General features: G+C 42.5%; 2 protein-coding genes across 3 annotated transcripts; both read left to right on the forward strand.

The window, feature by feature from the left end:
• The first annotated feature begins 2,812 nt into the window (after positions 1-2,812).
• LOC139218126 (R-spondin-3-like) lies at positions 2,813-4,752 on the forward strand. 2 transcript variants are annotated; one of them, XM_070849679.1, is made up of 5 exons: positions 2,813-3,129; positions 3,502-3,697; positions 3,803-3,943; positions 4,055-4,201; positions 4,363-4,752. In XM_070849679.1, the coding sequence occupies exons 2-5, from the start codon at positions 3,559-3,561 to the stop codon at positions 4,560-4,562; spliced, it is 627 nt and encodes a 208-aa protein (XP_070705780.1). In that variant the 5' UTR covers positions 2,813-3,129; positions 3,502-3,558; the 3' UTR covers positions 4,563-4,752. The 2 variants fall into 2 exon arrangements, with proteins under 2 accessions (XP_070705780.1, XP_070705779.1); XM_070849678.1 differs by having other exon boundaries at positions 3,502-3,693.
• Positions 4,753-5,834: 1,082 nt separating this feature from the next.
• LOC139217797 (E3 ubiquitin-protein ligase rnf146-like) lies at positions 5,835-8,741 on the forward strand. Its single transcript, XM_070849255.1, has 2 exons — positions 5,835-5,983; positions 6,388-8,741. Exon 2 carries the CDS (start codon positions 6,389-6,391, stop codon positions 7,466-7,468), a length of 1,080 nt encoding a protein of 359 aa, XP_070705356.1. The 5' UTR covers positions 5,835-5,983; position 6,388; the 3' UTR covers positions 7,469-8,741.
• The last annotated feature ends 6,697 nt before the right edge of the window (positions 8,742-15,438 follow it).

A 15,438-nucleotide genomic window follows, 5' to 3' on the forward strand; every position in this document is an offset into this window, starting at 1 on the left:
CCTCACTGTTTCACGCTACATAGATTATCTGTGTGCCGAGGTGCTCATTCCTTCGCACTGCAGGGTTCCTCACAGCCAGACTTTTGCCTCCTCAGGTGTGCGAGCAGTGAAGCAGCCAAAGTTGGACTGTAAAAGTTGACCGGACCTTATTGACCCCTTTCAGCACCAATCTGAATCCAAAATTTATCCTTTTTAAAGTCTTGGCCAATATAAAAACAAAAGCAGAATTTACATCAGTGCGTGTATTTTAGATGACCTAATGTGAACACGATTGCAGGTATATGTCCATATGGTTTGAATTTGTCATTAACTTTATTCACTTGGCTCTCGCTCCTTCGCTCGGTGTCCGCCGTCTTTATCGCGTTCCCTTTTCCCCTCTGTCTTTTTGGCAGTTACGACATTCTCTGGCTCCAGCGGTTATTTTCTTCAAGAATCTGATCTGGCACCCCAGTGAGCACAGCCTTGTCATGTTTATGTTCCCAGTCAGGTTTAGGAGGTGTTACTGGGCTTGTGGAGCCCCACCTAATCTGACCTTTGAACCCCTGCCCTGCTGTTCTCTCCTTCATTTTTATATTCTCATGACAGAGCCCTCTAGCTCTGACAGCACGTTTCCATTCAGTTTGTGTTTTCACTCTAATGTCCAGCACTTAGTCCTTGTTCGTGATAATAGAGTTAAACTTCCTCACACTCTCCGATTGGAGAGATGTGCTGTGCATACACAATCAAATCTATAAATCTCCTGGAGGCCGTTGCTCTGCAGCAGCTGGCTGCACATCCACAAGCTCCTCTGAGGTGTTATTTTATCGTCCTCCTCTCTAGGTTTACTCTTATTCTTAAGGGATTTGAGAAACACTCTTTCTTCCTCTGTCAAAATACAGAAGTAGTCGTTCCTCTTGCGTTCGCTGCATGTTCGTGTCTAAGCACCTGTTGACAATTTAGGCCAGCCAGCGTAGCCCTGTGCAGCTCCTCCGTCTGGCAGTGTGTAGCTTTTAGCTCCGTCTCTCCCAGATAAATCAGCTCCAGTGTAAAATCCCACTGCAAAGCTCCTGCTGATTCCTCTTTTGACATTTTTCCAGACAAGCCAAGAAAGCACGGCCGTCCATTTTGGCAGAGATGTTGTTATGATAACTTGCTGTGCTTTTCTTAATAAGCAGCACATGGTTTGACAGGTTTCGAGTGTGTCACTGTTTCTGCCCATGTCTTTTTGCTCTGAAGAGAAATCGAATAATTTTGGTCTAACAACCATTTGACAAGATGTTTAGAAATGAGCCCAAGCAACATCAGAAAATTTGGCTTAATAGCAAATTTTAGAAATTGTGATTGTATAAGATTTGACAGGCTTTGAAGGGACTGTGGACTGAAGCAAAGAGGCATGAATTACAGAGGGAAACCAGTTCCAGGAAGGGGTATGTGAAGAGTTCAAATCTGTTTTTGAGAAGGGGGGGGAAGAATCGCAGAGTTCCCAAAACAGGCGATAACACACACACCGGGATGCCAAACAACAAATCGTCTGGAGGACTTGAAGCTTTCATCACCTTCCAGCATTTTTGTGGGGATCGCTGATCCTCTATGACACCTCCAGCTCTGCAGTGTTCTTCTCTCATTGGGAGGTAGTCAAATCAGCTGGTATTTTTGTTTTTCATTTCCAGAATCCACTCTTCATGGAGAACATGAAGTGCCCTGTCACGGCTTGAGCCAAATCTAAAAAGTGTGGGCACATGTTTTTTTTTTTATACTCCATTCCATCGCCATCACTTTATCCAGCCCGTGTGAGAAGACTTTGAAAAGCTGGTGTTGATGTTGTGATGAAAAGCTTTGAAAACACAATTGCGCTTTTGTTGTTTTTAAAATGGAACCAAATGCGTCGATATTTTGTTGTCATGGTAACACACTCGCACTATTTGCCATTAGGCAGAACAGAGAGTGTGTGGTTTAAAGACATGAGTAAAAGATGGGTTTTGTGTACTTGATATGTCTAAGAGTAACAGCAGTTTTGTATGCTGATATAAAATATTGACCAAATGTTTTTTGGGCCAAAACATCAGTGTAGCTCTTTTTATGAGAATTCTGAGCTGCAGTCAAACAATAATTAAAGATCCCCAACCAGATGTGTTTTCATACGCATAAAATAAAAAATGTTTACTCAATGTTTATTGTCTAATATAGCTTTTTCACACTATTGAATCAAATAACTCCATTATTTTATTTTAACAAGATGATGAGGGACTACTACTGAATATGTATTATTATATGTTATATAAATATTTATTCCAAAAGTTTAAATACTTAATACGGCCATCTGGCAGTGTACAGTGTGTGAACTGGATTCTATAACTTTCTACACCACATTTGTGTAAGCTGCTTATTGGATCACCATTGACTTCCAGTTGTGATGAACTTGTATTTAAAGTGAGCACAGAGAAGCTTTGCTCCTTCAGCAGATGTGTGAAAACAGTCCCAAACTCTGCAGAGTGAAGGTCAAACCTCCAAGTAAAAAAAAATCAAAACACGTCTTTCAGTAGAGGACAGACTTGCAGACTTAAGTTAATAAATGCAGTGATTGTGACATATGAGGATTAAGGTTTCCAGTAAGTCAAATAATCACGTAGAAATGACAGCATTATTATTTCAGACTGACGGGGAGGAGGGTCGTGAAGGGAGGGTGACACAGGAGAGGAGGCTGGGAGTGTGAGAGAGTGTGTGCGTGTGTGTGTGTGGGAAACGGAGACAAGCCCACAGCAGCTCACCCAAACTTGCATTAGATCTGCGTTGCGGCTATCATATGATGGTTTCTCTCCTGTTTGCAGTCTTCATGGCATTCTGCCGACTTGTGTGATCTCATGGAATGCACAAGGGGTTTTTCTTCAAGAAAACTTTTAGCCGAACTCTACACTCAACTGCTCTCTTACACAGACCGTAGTCTCTGCATGGGTCCGTCTGAATGAATTTTGTGGAGGAGTTCACAGACTTTTTGAAATGTATTTGGGATGCGACGCACGCTCCCTCTGCTGACTGGATCAATGCTGTACTGAAGGTGAAGAAAAATGCGGCTGCCATCATTAATTTGGATTCTGCACTTGATGAATCTCACAGAAGGCCTCGACAACACAAGTGATCTGCGATACAGACGTGAGTTTTCCAGCATGACTTGTCATCTCCACCTCTCTAATACTATTGCTAAACTTGGCTCCTGTGAAATGTGTCTTATCTCGCCCCATTTTCTCAGTAGGAGATAGTAAACAGTAGACGGACACAACATATGGAGACAATAAGTGTATTCTATCAGGGAACAATGTGGTCATAGATTTCCGTTTGTTTCACCCTCTTGCACACTATGAATTTGAAGGCTTGGCTCTCTCTCTTGGCTCTGATCTCGTAAAAGCAAGTTTCTTGTGAAATCGCATTCTGTAAATGGTGCACAGTATCTGATCTCAGTGAGGCTCCCCCTCCATACATACACACACACACACACACACACATCTTGTATCTGTTTATCCACAGGTAGCTCCTCTGTGAGCAGAATCTGTCCAGCAGGTTGTGCGACATGCTCGGCCCCGAATGGCTGCCTGTCCTGTAAACCTCGCCTCTTCTTCCACTTGGAGCTGGATGGGATGCGGCAGAGGGGCACCTGTCTGTCCTCCTGTCCCCGAGGTCACTATGACATGCGAGCGCCACACATCAACACCTGCACTAGTAGGTACCCATCAACAAAGATAGGAGCAGTGGAATGATGTAAAATAATAAGAGGAACATCCTTTGGTGTCCTGACAGTATGATATTAACAAAAGTTTATTCCCTGCAGGGTGCAGGGAAGACTGTGCTTCCTGCTTCAGTGAAAACTTTTGCACACATTGTCATCCAGGCCACTTCCTGTTCCAGGGCAAATGTGAAAACAGCTGTCCAAACGGACTGACGGCGAACACGGCACTGCGAGAATGCACAGGTGAGACAGTTATGTCATGTTATTTTGAATGCATGTAATGCTGATATGAGGTCTTCTGTGATGTCGGGGTAGCGCAGCACAATATAAGGCGGTTGTGTCTCTCTGTGTCAGAGTGCTCTTTAGGCTGTGAGGTGTGTGTGAGGAGGAACATGTGTGTGCGGTGCAGAGCAGACCTGTACTTCCTCCACGGCCAGTGCCATCTCACCTGCCCAAAGGGATTCGAGCCTGATGTGCAGCTTATGCAATGCACCCCTCAAGGTGAGAGAAATTCCCTTTTGCCACACAGTTGAAACATCCAATCCAACAGTGCATATCAACTCACCATTACAGTATAGAGGTCTCTGATTGTGTCTCCACTGTCCCACATTTTTCCGTCTTGTTGACTATGAGGATGTGTCTCACCATCTCTCTCCTCACAGTGCACTGTGAGGTCGGGGAGTGGACAGACTGGGGTCCATGTGTTCGGAGAAAGAGCGTGCGATCCTACAGGAGGGGACAGGAGACACGTACCCGACAAGTTCTGCAGCCCCCGAGTGTGTTCGGCAACCCCTGTCCACACGTGTCAGAGATCAGGAAGTGTGTCATCAAAAAGAGACTGAAGAGCCCAAGCAGGTTGTAATAAGCTGAAGGAGAGCCCCTTACGAAGTATTTGTTAATATTGCAGAGGTATACAACATGTCATTGCACATTCCACATTGGTTGGTAATTTAAAAACTTTGAAAACTATTTTAAATTGTAAAGATGTGAAAGTAAAGATGTATCAATCTAAAATAAGACCGATTTATATAATGAACTTCAACGGAAATTAATAAAAGGGTTTGATGGATTTAATGATTTTTTTAAAATTCTTGTCTGCCAACAAATTCAACACCTTTCCTGCATCGTTTGGCCTCATCTGGACTTTGGCTGAATCTGACACACTTCATATGAAAAGCAGTCATGCTAAATTAATGCCACTTGTGGTCAGCCAGGGTGAAATTACTTAATTGTTTTGCGAAGTGATTGCCTAACTTGACTTAAAGTTTTGGCCATAATCCCTTCATGTAAAAACTGGATAAAACAGCATATACTGTACAGCCAACACTTATCTGAGCACAGGCCAATAGGCCTTTTCCACAGAGGAAACTCTGACATATTAGACCAGAAAAAACACAGTTGTAAATAATAAGATGAATGCTGGCTGAATTCCATTTAGCTGCTCTGGTTTCAGAGGCCTGGTGCTCGTCATGCTGGCTCGCTGTCACACCGTCATGACTTACTGGGACACAGTAACAGAGCCATTGTTAATGTTATTAGTAACATCTGCACTTTTCCTACCGTGACAATTCAAAATGTCTGCTGTGAAAAAGGACTTTCAATCAGTCCCACAACCCATTCATTCATTAGCATGAGAAGACAAAAGAAGACCTTAACCTTAAAAAGTCTTATGTCAGAGAGGACAAAAGAAGACCGTTAAGGTCTTCTTTTGTCCTCTCTGACATAAGACTTTTTAATCTGTATGTAATGATATCAACACCTCCCAGTATAGCAGGCCTATACCTCTGAACATAGGCTACAAGAGTAACACATTTTAATAGACTTAGAAATCTATATGAAAGAAAATGTATAATTCTCAAAAGAAACTACACATTAAAATTATTCTAATAATTTTTTCTCAAAAGAAACTACACATTAAAATTATTCTAATAATTTTAATGTGTAGTTTCTTTTGAGAATGGATATTTTCTAATGTTGGTCTCATAGACTGTATAGAAGAATATTACCTTACATACAGTCTATGGTTGGCCTATAAATGCGTGGCCCCGTACGTACAGTGCGCAGCTACAGTAGATCTACAGAACATACGGACAGTCAGTGGAGATGAGGTGAGCGCCATCCAGGAGCTCTGAAGTCAGCGGGGCTTGGCTGGAACAGAGCCCCAGCAACAACGCAGTCACTCCTCGGCGCACTTAACTTCACAACCAAATATAAATGCAGCTTTATAAATATCTTCATCCGCGCTTCTCCTGAGGACGCTTCCAGAGGCATCCCAAAGATCAGGTGAGTGATTTTAATAACGGAGAAGTTAAGCAGACAGGATGCTCACCGACAGCTAGCATGCTAACTCCATACAGTAAGCTAAAGCAGCTGTCAAGTCAACGTTAGCTAGATGAATGTTAGCGTGACATTGACTTTACAGTATCTTCGTCCTAGTGTGACTTCACATTTAAACAGAGGACTCTTTAACGCCACTGCTTGGAATATACGCTATTTAAATTTATGCTGTCAAGTTAGCCTAGCTAGCCTAGTTAGCCTAGCAATGTCTTAGACACCGCGCATGTCAAGTAGGAACACCACCAAATTGCATAGCTACTTTCATACTTCATACTTCATACTGCTATGTAGTACAGCACTCACGTGTTGCCAGGCAGACCTGTTGTGACGCTGCTGGTTTCTCTCCGCAGTATGGCAGGCTGTGGAGAAGTGGACTGTTCCCTGAATGCCCTGGCTACCTCCAAGCTGATCGAGGATGTAGGAGATACCTGTGTGACAGATCCCTCCAGTTCCACCACCACTAACACCCCAGAGTGTGCCATCTGTCTGCAGACCTGCATCCACCCTGTGCGCCTTCCATGCTTCCACGTCTTCTGTTTCCTGTGTGTGAAAGGCGCCTCCTGGCACAGTAAGCGCTGTGCTCTCTGCCGGCAAGAGATCCCAGAAGACTTCCTGGAGCGGCCTGTTCTTCTCTCACCTGAAGAACTGAAAGCAGCAGCTGCAGGGGTGAACCGAAGTGTAGGGACATCAGGCAGTACCCGGGGGGACAATGTGTGGTACTATGAAGGGCGCAACGGCTGGTGGCAGTATGATGAGAGGACCAGCCGTGAGCTGGAAGAGGCCTTCTCCAAGGGCAGGAAGACCACAGAGATGCTGATTGCAGGGTTTCTTTATGTGGCCGACCTGGAGAACATGGTGCAATATCGCCGGAATGAGCATGGCCGCAGACGCAAGATAAAGCGGGACGTTTTAGATATCCCCAAGAAGGGAGTCGCGGGACTGAGGTTAGACCCTGAACCTGCCCCAATTCCTGCTTTACCAGTTGTCACCTCAGCTCCAACAGAACGTGTCAGCTCAGCTGATGGATCAGACACTGCAGCCCAATCACAACCTTCATCCTTTGGGATAATGGTGTCTCTTCCCCCTGTTCGACCTCCAACACTCCTGGGGCGCCATCTTACCAGTCCCCTTTCTCCCTCACCCTCAGCCCTGGAGGAGTCTTTCTCCCAGCTCCTAATCAGCCAGCCAGAGTGTGAGGAGGTGGAAGGAGACGATGAGCTACAGACGTATGAGTATGCATCAGGCAGCAGTGAGAGTGAGGAGGAGAGGGAGAGGGGGAGAGCGGAGTCGATGCCAAGGAGAAGACATAGGCAAAGACCCCTAAGAGAGAGCCAGCCAGCCAGAATGCCTCCGAGGGGCGGACCCTCCAACTCTGCACTTAATCTCCGCTCCCGTAGTCCTGACGGACAGTGTACTGTGACAGAAGTGTGATCATGACTGGACCGTGGTATCTGCTCCACAGATAATAGTTCTTAAACTTTATCAGTTCTGCAAAAAACTTTGAAAACCAGTATGCATCTTTAAAGGTCCCATGAAATTTGTGTTATTACTCGTGTCACCAGATGCAGTTCCCCCTCATTTTACCTCATTTTTCATCGAAATGTTCTGGGTTGTTCAAAGATCTCCATCCAATTAAATATTATCTTAGAAGTGAGGGGAATCCTGCCAACCATTTCTTCCACATCTGCAGATCTACAAGGTAACTAGCAGTCGCAGCAGAGATGTGGGTCACAGCTGTTCTTGGATGTTAGTTTGCAAAAACATCATTAACAGCTCTCTCCAACACTAACGTAACTGCTTGGATAAATTCATGTCTCACATCTTTGTTGTCCTCCTCCCAATATTGTGTTTGGTGCAGTAGATCCATTTCAAGGGACCTTTTAAAACATGCCTTTTGTTTCCTGCAGCAATATACTGTATACATTGTTAGTTGTGCATCCCTCCAGGAATCAGGTTATTTGGTGAAGCATAACACTGTCTTGTTTTAGGGCCAAAATAAGGTGACACAGTTTTATCTGACCGCTACCATCTGCCACTGCCTTTACATCAGTTTCTGACATGGCAATACGATCTCTGAAATGAAACAACACCCTCTTTGTTTTGTCTTTCGAGCTCGTGGTTAACGTGGTCATCATCCCTTGTTTTCGCTTTTGAAGTATAAAAATCTTAAATGTAGCACTTCTGGAGGGTTAAAACTGCTTACGATTTCCTGCTCTGCTGAATAGTTTTTAAGTTAAGAAGTTTTAATCAGGACCTAATTAATAAGTAAACTGGAATGTGTGTGTGTGTGTGTTAAAGTGTGTGGTGGAGAGACTTTATTCTCTCTTTTACTGTGAAAGTCTTGTTTTAATAATGGCGTGTATCTGTGTAGTGAGTGGTGTTGGGTGTTGAAAAGCTACTGGCAGAACCACTGGAAAGTATAAGGCTATATATGTAGAGAGACGCATTTGGATTTCTATTTCTTGTCATAGTACTCTCGATAGGGCTACTATCAAAGCACTGGCATTGACACGTGCGTGGATGAGCTTGAGCTGTCTTCACACACTCTGGTTTTTTTTTTTCCCCCCTTTTTGCTCCAGCTGGTATTATTTTAATTGTCATTGTTTCACTGTCGGTGTCTTACCATGTGAATTACCTATAAGAAACTCCTGTCTGTGTGGTGTTGCCCGTGTGGTGTTTTGTCAAGTTATTAAAGGTGTTTATCTATGATTTAAAATCTTACGTCGGCTGATTCATCTTTTTGTTAAAATGGAGGAACACATTACAGAATTATGAGAAGAGAAGTGGCGCTGATCCACAGGCCTGTTTGCAACGTGTGTCCTGATTTCAGTCTAACTGCAGTGAACCGTAAGACTCCACCGGATGGAGCTGTTGCACAGAGCAAGTAGCTCTGAGAACTCCAGCCAAAACAAACAGGTTATTGTGGTCCCACAAGTATTATACAAACTTATTGCTGAATTTTGCATGAAGATCAGCAAGAAAGCAAATAAGCACATTTCCCAAAGTGTCAAACTATTTATTTATTACTTACCTGCTGTATTGGTTTCCTCTTGTCTGCATCTGCTTTGGAAGTTTCAACTGAAAGAAATGTGATCAAAGTACTGAATCTGTAGCATTTGGACACAATACAATACTAACAACTTTCTTAATCCCACAGTTTGTCAAATTGTTTGGAGCACTTAATTGTACATAAAGCACAATAACACAAGCAAAAATGATGCAGCAAAGCAAAAGGTGACAGCAATGAAAGTAAAAAAAGGATGTTTATGATTTGCAAAACTCTACATTTTGTGCTTTACAATAATTTACTACTAACCTGTAACCCTGGATGTGCTGCAAATTATCTTATTTGATTGTGGAGTGGCTTTTATTGTAAATAGATGATTTATATTTGTTTCAGTTTTGTGGAGAAGATGAAACCAAGGCCGCTGCCACCAATGCAGCTGAGCTGGAGCATTTGCCAACTGAAGGAAAACCACAGGCTCAGTTTGTGCAGTCGGGCTGTGACTTGAATAAGAAACATAGCATAATGAGCCAGACTGTGGCTAGTGTCTTTTCAGAGCCTCTTTATAACTGTGTACTCTGTAACTTCAACGAGAAGGGTGGTCAAATTTTGACTGGCAATTTTGCTTTTGGATAATTTGTGTATAATTTACATCTGCAGCCTATAAACCAGGCCTTCACAGACATCACAAAACACGATTATTCCATATTTGAATAAAGCCTGACCCTCATGACAGGGTCTAATCAACACAGCCATGTTGACAGTTAAAATCTGTGATGCTCTGAAGTAATTCATGTCAATGTTTTCCAATTTTTCAGAAATCAGATGTTCATTTCAATGTTATACGTATATATTTCCATTTACTGACATGTAAAAAGAAAAACAGGGATTTCTGTTGTAGCCATCAAAATAGTTTCTTGCAGGCTTTTCTTTCCCAGTGCAAGTACGAGGTAGACATTACACAATGCATCTTAACTTTTACATCTTTAGGGTTCCAGTCAGCACTTTTATGTGGGTCTGGTAGGGCAATAAATTACTGGGACTTGTTTAAAAAGAGAGAGAATGCCCGAAGTTGATTTATAATTTAGATTTGCACAATAGCCTATAGGGCAACCTGAACTGAACCCATATGGTAACCAAAAATCATGCTGCTAGGGACCATCTGTTACTACCATTGGAGATCCACATGGACAAACGCTCATTGTTCTAATGTGACCCATGTTGTTTACCAGCCCATCACTAAACCACATGGAAATACTTTTATTGTGCACACTTATCCAATTACTGCCATATTTTGTACAGTAATTATTCCACAAGTATTATCAAAATGTTATCAATAGACTGCTGTACTGTGCTTTGAGCTAAATGCTAACGTCAGCATGCTATCAAATTCACAGTGATGATGCTAGCATGTTGATGGTTGATGTTGATTCACCATCTTAGTTCGAGTGTTGACACGTTAACATTTGCGTGATATAAATTATAATAGTTACAGATGAGACTAATGGGAACGTCATTTGCAGGAATATAGTTATTATGATGATGATAACGGAAATACTTAGGCCCACTTAATATAAAAGCAGTCCAATACAATGCCAGTTTGAATGCATCCTAAGAGGAACATAAATGTATGTACAGATTTTAATGGCAAACCATCCAATAGTTGTTGGGACATTTTATCCTGAAAACAAAAGTACAACCTAATATGGGTGCCGGAGGTAAAGCCAGATCACTGAACCTCTGCGGACCATCAATGTCTGTACACAATCTCCACAAACCAATTTCCACAAACTGTTCACACCAATATGTGTGATATTTTTCCAATGTGGAGCTGCACTGTATACGGATACATCAATACTATGTCCTACATTATGTAGAGGCGCCACCTTCACTGACCTGCTGTGACATGCTATGAGACAGGCAGATTCATGTCATGGAAACAGAGACTGTATTTAGATTGAACATGTATAGAGCAGCATCTGGTGGGGGGGCATGAGACATGTGGTGCCAAAGTGAAGGACAACAACACACGAAGAGCAGATACATGAGGTTCACTGGTCTGGCAATGCACTTGATAGGACCAGTCATAATGACCCAGATTACAGCCAGTCAGTCAGTCAGACAGACAGGAGACGACACTACTATATGTTTTCAGACACATAGATGCCCTTTAACTCATATGCGCTATCATATCTTGGTTAAATGCCTTCTGTAGCCTACCTCTTCACACTACAGAAAATACACACACTGTCTCCAATCCCTCCACAAATAGTCCCGTCATACACGCATCTTTCGCCACCCAGAGGCCCACAGTAGAGCATTGTTGTTGCGTGGATTATTTATGACCTTGTTTTTGTTGAACAAGGTCGACTGGTTGTGTCCATTAAGTGTATGCAAAAATACACACACATGTATATGTGTATATAAATATATATACGGTGTAAATGCAATGGTGTAGTGACTGTATCATTTGAAGAACTTTTAGTATTTGGATTCTGTCCTGCAGCTGTGCATGTTGTGTCTGTACATTAGTGTACATCAGTATTTCTCACCATTATACTGAGATTCACAGACAGGGTATCTCACTGCTGCAGGAGCCAGGAATGACCTCACTCCTACTGTAACCATCATCGAGCTCACGCTATTAGAGCCTATCGAGTGACACGCCTCGCTAAGCCTGGTGCTACTGAACCATTTATAACAGCCATGCGTCACGTCATTACTATGATGACTTCTGAAATCATAAAGTTAATATTTATGGGTATTCTCCGTGTCTAAATACAGCACCATATGACTGCACAGTCCATTTTTGGTTTGTCATCTATTGTTTCTGCTATCTAAAGAAGAGTGGGTCAGGTGAGATATAGAAATGGAAAAGAGGAGTGCATGAAGTGTCCTCATTATTATATACACTAAGCTAGAGGTATGTGTAGTTTTTACACATGGCCAGAAATGTCCTGCAGGAATCAGATCTGTTACTGTCACACTTTGAAGTAGCGCAATCAAGCTGTTAACTGATTTTTCACCGGAGGTGTCCTCTGAATCATGATGTATGAATGAATGTGTCATTTACATTAATGTAAGACTGACCTTTGCCAATAGAACATTCCCAACACAAGTACTTAAATAAAAGGCTGTAAAAGGCATGGTGCAGTCATTAATTGCTGTTTATGACAAACTGCAGTACATTATTTATCAGCCTGTGCTACCACACAGTTATATGCACAGTAGTGATCAGGATTTTGTGGTTTCTGGGTAAACCCAGAGGGTCTAATGCATGTCTTATTATTTCTCTGTGTTGATTCTGTAGTTGATTTTAAGGAGGTTAGATTGCAGTCATTTATCTGGATTATTCCTCCTCTTTCCTGACAAAGACTGCTTACAGGACCACTTTTAATGTGTTTTTGTTCCTATTTTCAAAGAAAATAACAGTTTCTTGCCAAGAGTTCTTGAAAAGTTCAGCCTGTATGGTGAACATGAAGCTTGAGCCAATAGCTTAGATAGTATAAAGATTAGAACAAGGAGGAGGAGCTAAACTGCTAAAAAAGAAATCTGCCCACTGGCGCGTCTTCATTTTGATAAAGAACATATTATAACTTGTTTTTTTAAATTACTCTTTTAGTGTTAATGGATAGTGTGAAAAGTTAGGACAAAGCCCTGCAGGCTTCTCTCATCTCATCTTTCCTTTTTCAGAGTAGTCAAGTATACTTCAAACAATTTCTCCCTCTATTTTAGACAAACAACCATGTGTTTCAATATTTTATTATTGCAACTCCATATTTTATGAGTCAAAGGCTGTAATTCTATTTGTGCCATAATTTGAGTATGAATCTGAGTACAAAATAGAACTGTAACTGTCATGAGGGTGGGATTTACTGCAGGGCTATGGCTGCATTAGTTTTAGAAACTGAACTTTATAAACTGGCAATTGAGTGTTGGTGTGGATGTGTGATGGACTGCTCTCATGATAAGTGGGCTTATCGGGGTAATTATCATGCTCATTGTGCTCACTGTGTGTGTGACAGTTGCACCTCTTCCATTAGCTCTGGCTCTCATTCCAGCCTGTCAGTCCCCTCTGCGGTGCAGAGACACTCCAGGAACATCTGTCTGTTGATCCCACGACTCCAGCTTCAGTTTACCTTTTATCATGTCAGCCAGTGAGTGTGTGTGTGTGCTCTGTGTAGAGTGAGTGATGGTTTTATCCATCACTAATGTGGAGCGAATGTCTTGCTTTTTAGTCACAGTAGTGGGGCGGTTCAGTGGATGGCAATGTCAGTCTGGTACTCAACCAGTTGTGCAGACAGATTGATTTCATAAATTTATATAGTAGATATTGCCTTGAATTTTTGTGCACACATTCATAGTCCCCAGAGGATTAACCCTACTGCCTTTGGTGGTCCTGGTGACATTTACGGTTTTAAGTTAAATGTCCCAATAACTGCTGGATAGCTTACCGTGAAATATGGTACAATGCATGTTCCTGTCAGGCTGCATTTTAGTGATTCCCTGACTTGCTATCTGGTGCTATAATCAGTTTGAAATGTAATTTTATTCAATATATTGGTTTAGCAAATGTTAAATCATGATGGCAAACATGGTAATCATTATTCCTGCTAGAAACATCAGCATGTTAATGTTGTCACATGTTGGCATGCTGACATTAGCCTTTAGCTAAAGTTAGTATAGCCTCATGCAGCTGGTCGTTTGGCTGCAGACGTTAAGTCTTATTGTTCAATGCACTTTATTACGTGTGTGTGTGTATGTGTGTGCATGCTTGTGTGAGTTGAACATGTTTGCACGGACCATAGGCCAGACGGTGGGTCATGTAGTCGCTCCCAGCTGACCACTCCACTGAAACCAAATTAAAATTGGTCATTCGTCACACAATAAATAGACCACTATAGTCACCTCTGCCGGGCAACACCAGCTAATCCCACGAGAGCGCCCCGTTCTTGTTTTGAAAGGCGAGCCTCGCGGGTTGTCTTTCAAAGTGGAGATATTTGGGCCCCATTCTATTTTAATGGAGAGGTCTGAAATTCTCAAGAACTCTTTAGGGTCCCCCTGCCTGTCCTTGATGGTCCCACCTCTTGTACCGCCACACTCATCATCTGGCATTTGAGATGGCCATTTCAATGCATGGGCGCAGACACACTGACAGTTCGGACATGTGGACGAAGATAGAGCGAGCAGGACCGTGACACTCGCTACATCCCAGCAGATGTGACGTTTTGTACTTTGTAGTTAAAGTAGGTGAAAAATGGAAGTGTGGAGTAGTTGGATTTAAAACTACACCTATGCTCTAACAGGGTTGACCCCTAAATTCATAATTTAAGCCATCAACACTTGTGGTGTGGGTGAACAACAGCTTGGGAATCCATGTTGTCCCGTTACTGATACAGCTGTTCTAAAGGAATAGACTCAGCAACTGTTGTAGCTATGTGAATCTGACAGAAGCCTCACTTGCCTTGATCTTATTTAATATCATCTAATCGTATCTTTAAAGTCATCAAGGAATTATTTAATTCTATATTTGATATATTTGAGATACAAAGAGTGAGCGCTCCTTGTGTTTAAGGGACACTAAATTGTATTTTGATGTCAGGCCTCCATCCAAATTTTGTACGAAACATCTGAAAGAACATTCAACACCAAAACATCATGACAAGGCCTCAAAGCAGGTGTCCATCTTGTCAGCTTGTTTGTGAAGCCACACACTCACATGTTAAGTGCAGGTGGATGCCAGTGAGGGAGCATCCTTTTAAAGCAGAATAAAAATGCAAACACTGTAGAACTTGAAAGTGCACTAAAATGCATGTTGTTTGAGACATGCAAACGTCTCTGGACTGTTAAGTTTTAACAAGAAAAAATGCAATGCAAAGAGAAGGAAGGAGCCTGTTAAACGGCTGTAAAACAGCTCAGTTCCGTGTCGTCCGGTCCGCTTTACGTTTAACCTCAGGAACAGGATGGTCCTGTCACTCTGCTATTCACATTTTTGTGAGACACACACATACAAGTGGCAGTTAACCATCTATTTTGAGTCTGTCGCAGTAGCAACTGACACATGCTGAGGATTTTAGTGTAGACCCCCGAGCCCAGCTCCAATGAATTGAGGGGCTTGTCAGGAACGAGATGCAGCGCAGGGCCAGAGGGCACAGGACAGGGGACAGGTGGATGTGGGCGAGAAGACGAAGGAAGGAGCGTGAGATTCACACGTGCCTCCCGACAACTAAGAAGACATTATGTCAGCCACCAGGGGCTTATTCAGACAGATGTAACACTCATATTCACACATGCATAGAAGCTTGCTTACATGAATAGAGGCCTCTAAGTCTGCCTAACAACTAGTGTTCACTGTGCTCTGTAAGAGAACTTAAACCCAGGTGTAGTCTGTAACCCT

Source organism: Pempheris klunzingeri, chromosome 18 (assembly GCF_042242105.1).
Source record: "Pempheris klunzingeri isolate RE-2024b chromosome 18, fPemKlu1.hap1, whole genome shotgun sequence".
NCBI lineage: Eukaryota > Metazoa > Chordata > Actinopteri > Acropomatiformes > Pempheridae > Pempheris > Pempheris klunzingeri.

Coding starts and splice junctions, on each gene's coding strand:
- LOC139218126 (XM_070849678.1), top strand. CDS start 3,045: ATGCGGCTGCCATCATTAATTTGGATTCTGCACTTGATGAATCTCACA. Junction 3,130..3,501: donor AAGTGATCTGCGATACAGAC/GTGAGTTTTCCA, acceptor GTTTATCCACAG/GTAGCTCCTCTGTGAGCAGA. Junction 4,202..4,362: donor TATGCAATGCACCCCTCAAG/GTGAGAGAAATT, acceptor CTCTCCTCACAG/TGCACTGTGAGGTCGGGGAG.
- LOC139217797 (XM_070849255.1), top strand. CDS start 6,389: ATGGCAGGCTGTGGAGAAGTGGACTGTTCCCTGAATGCCCTGGCTACC.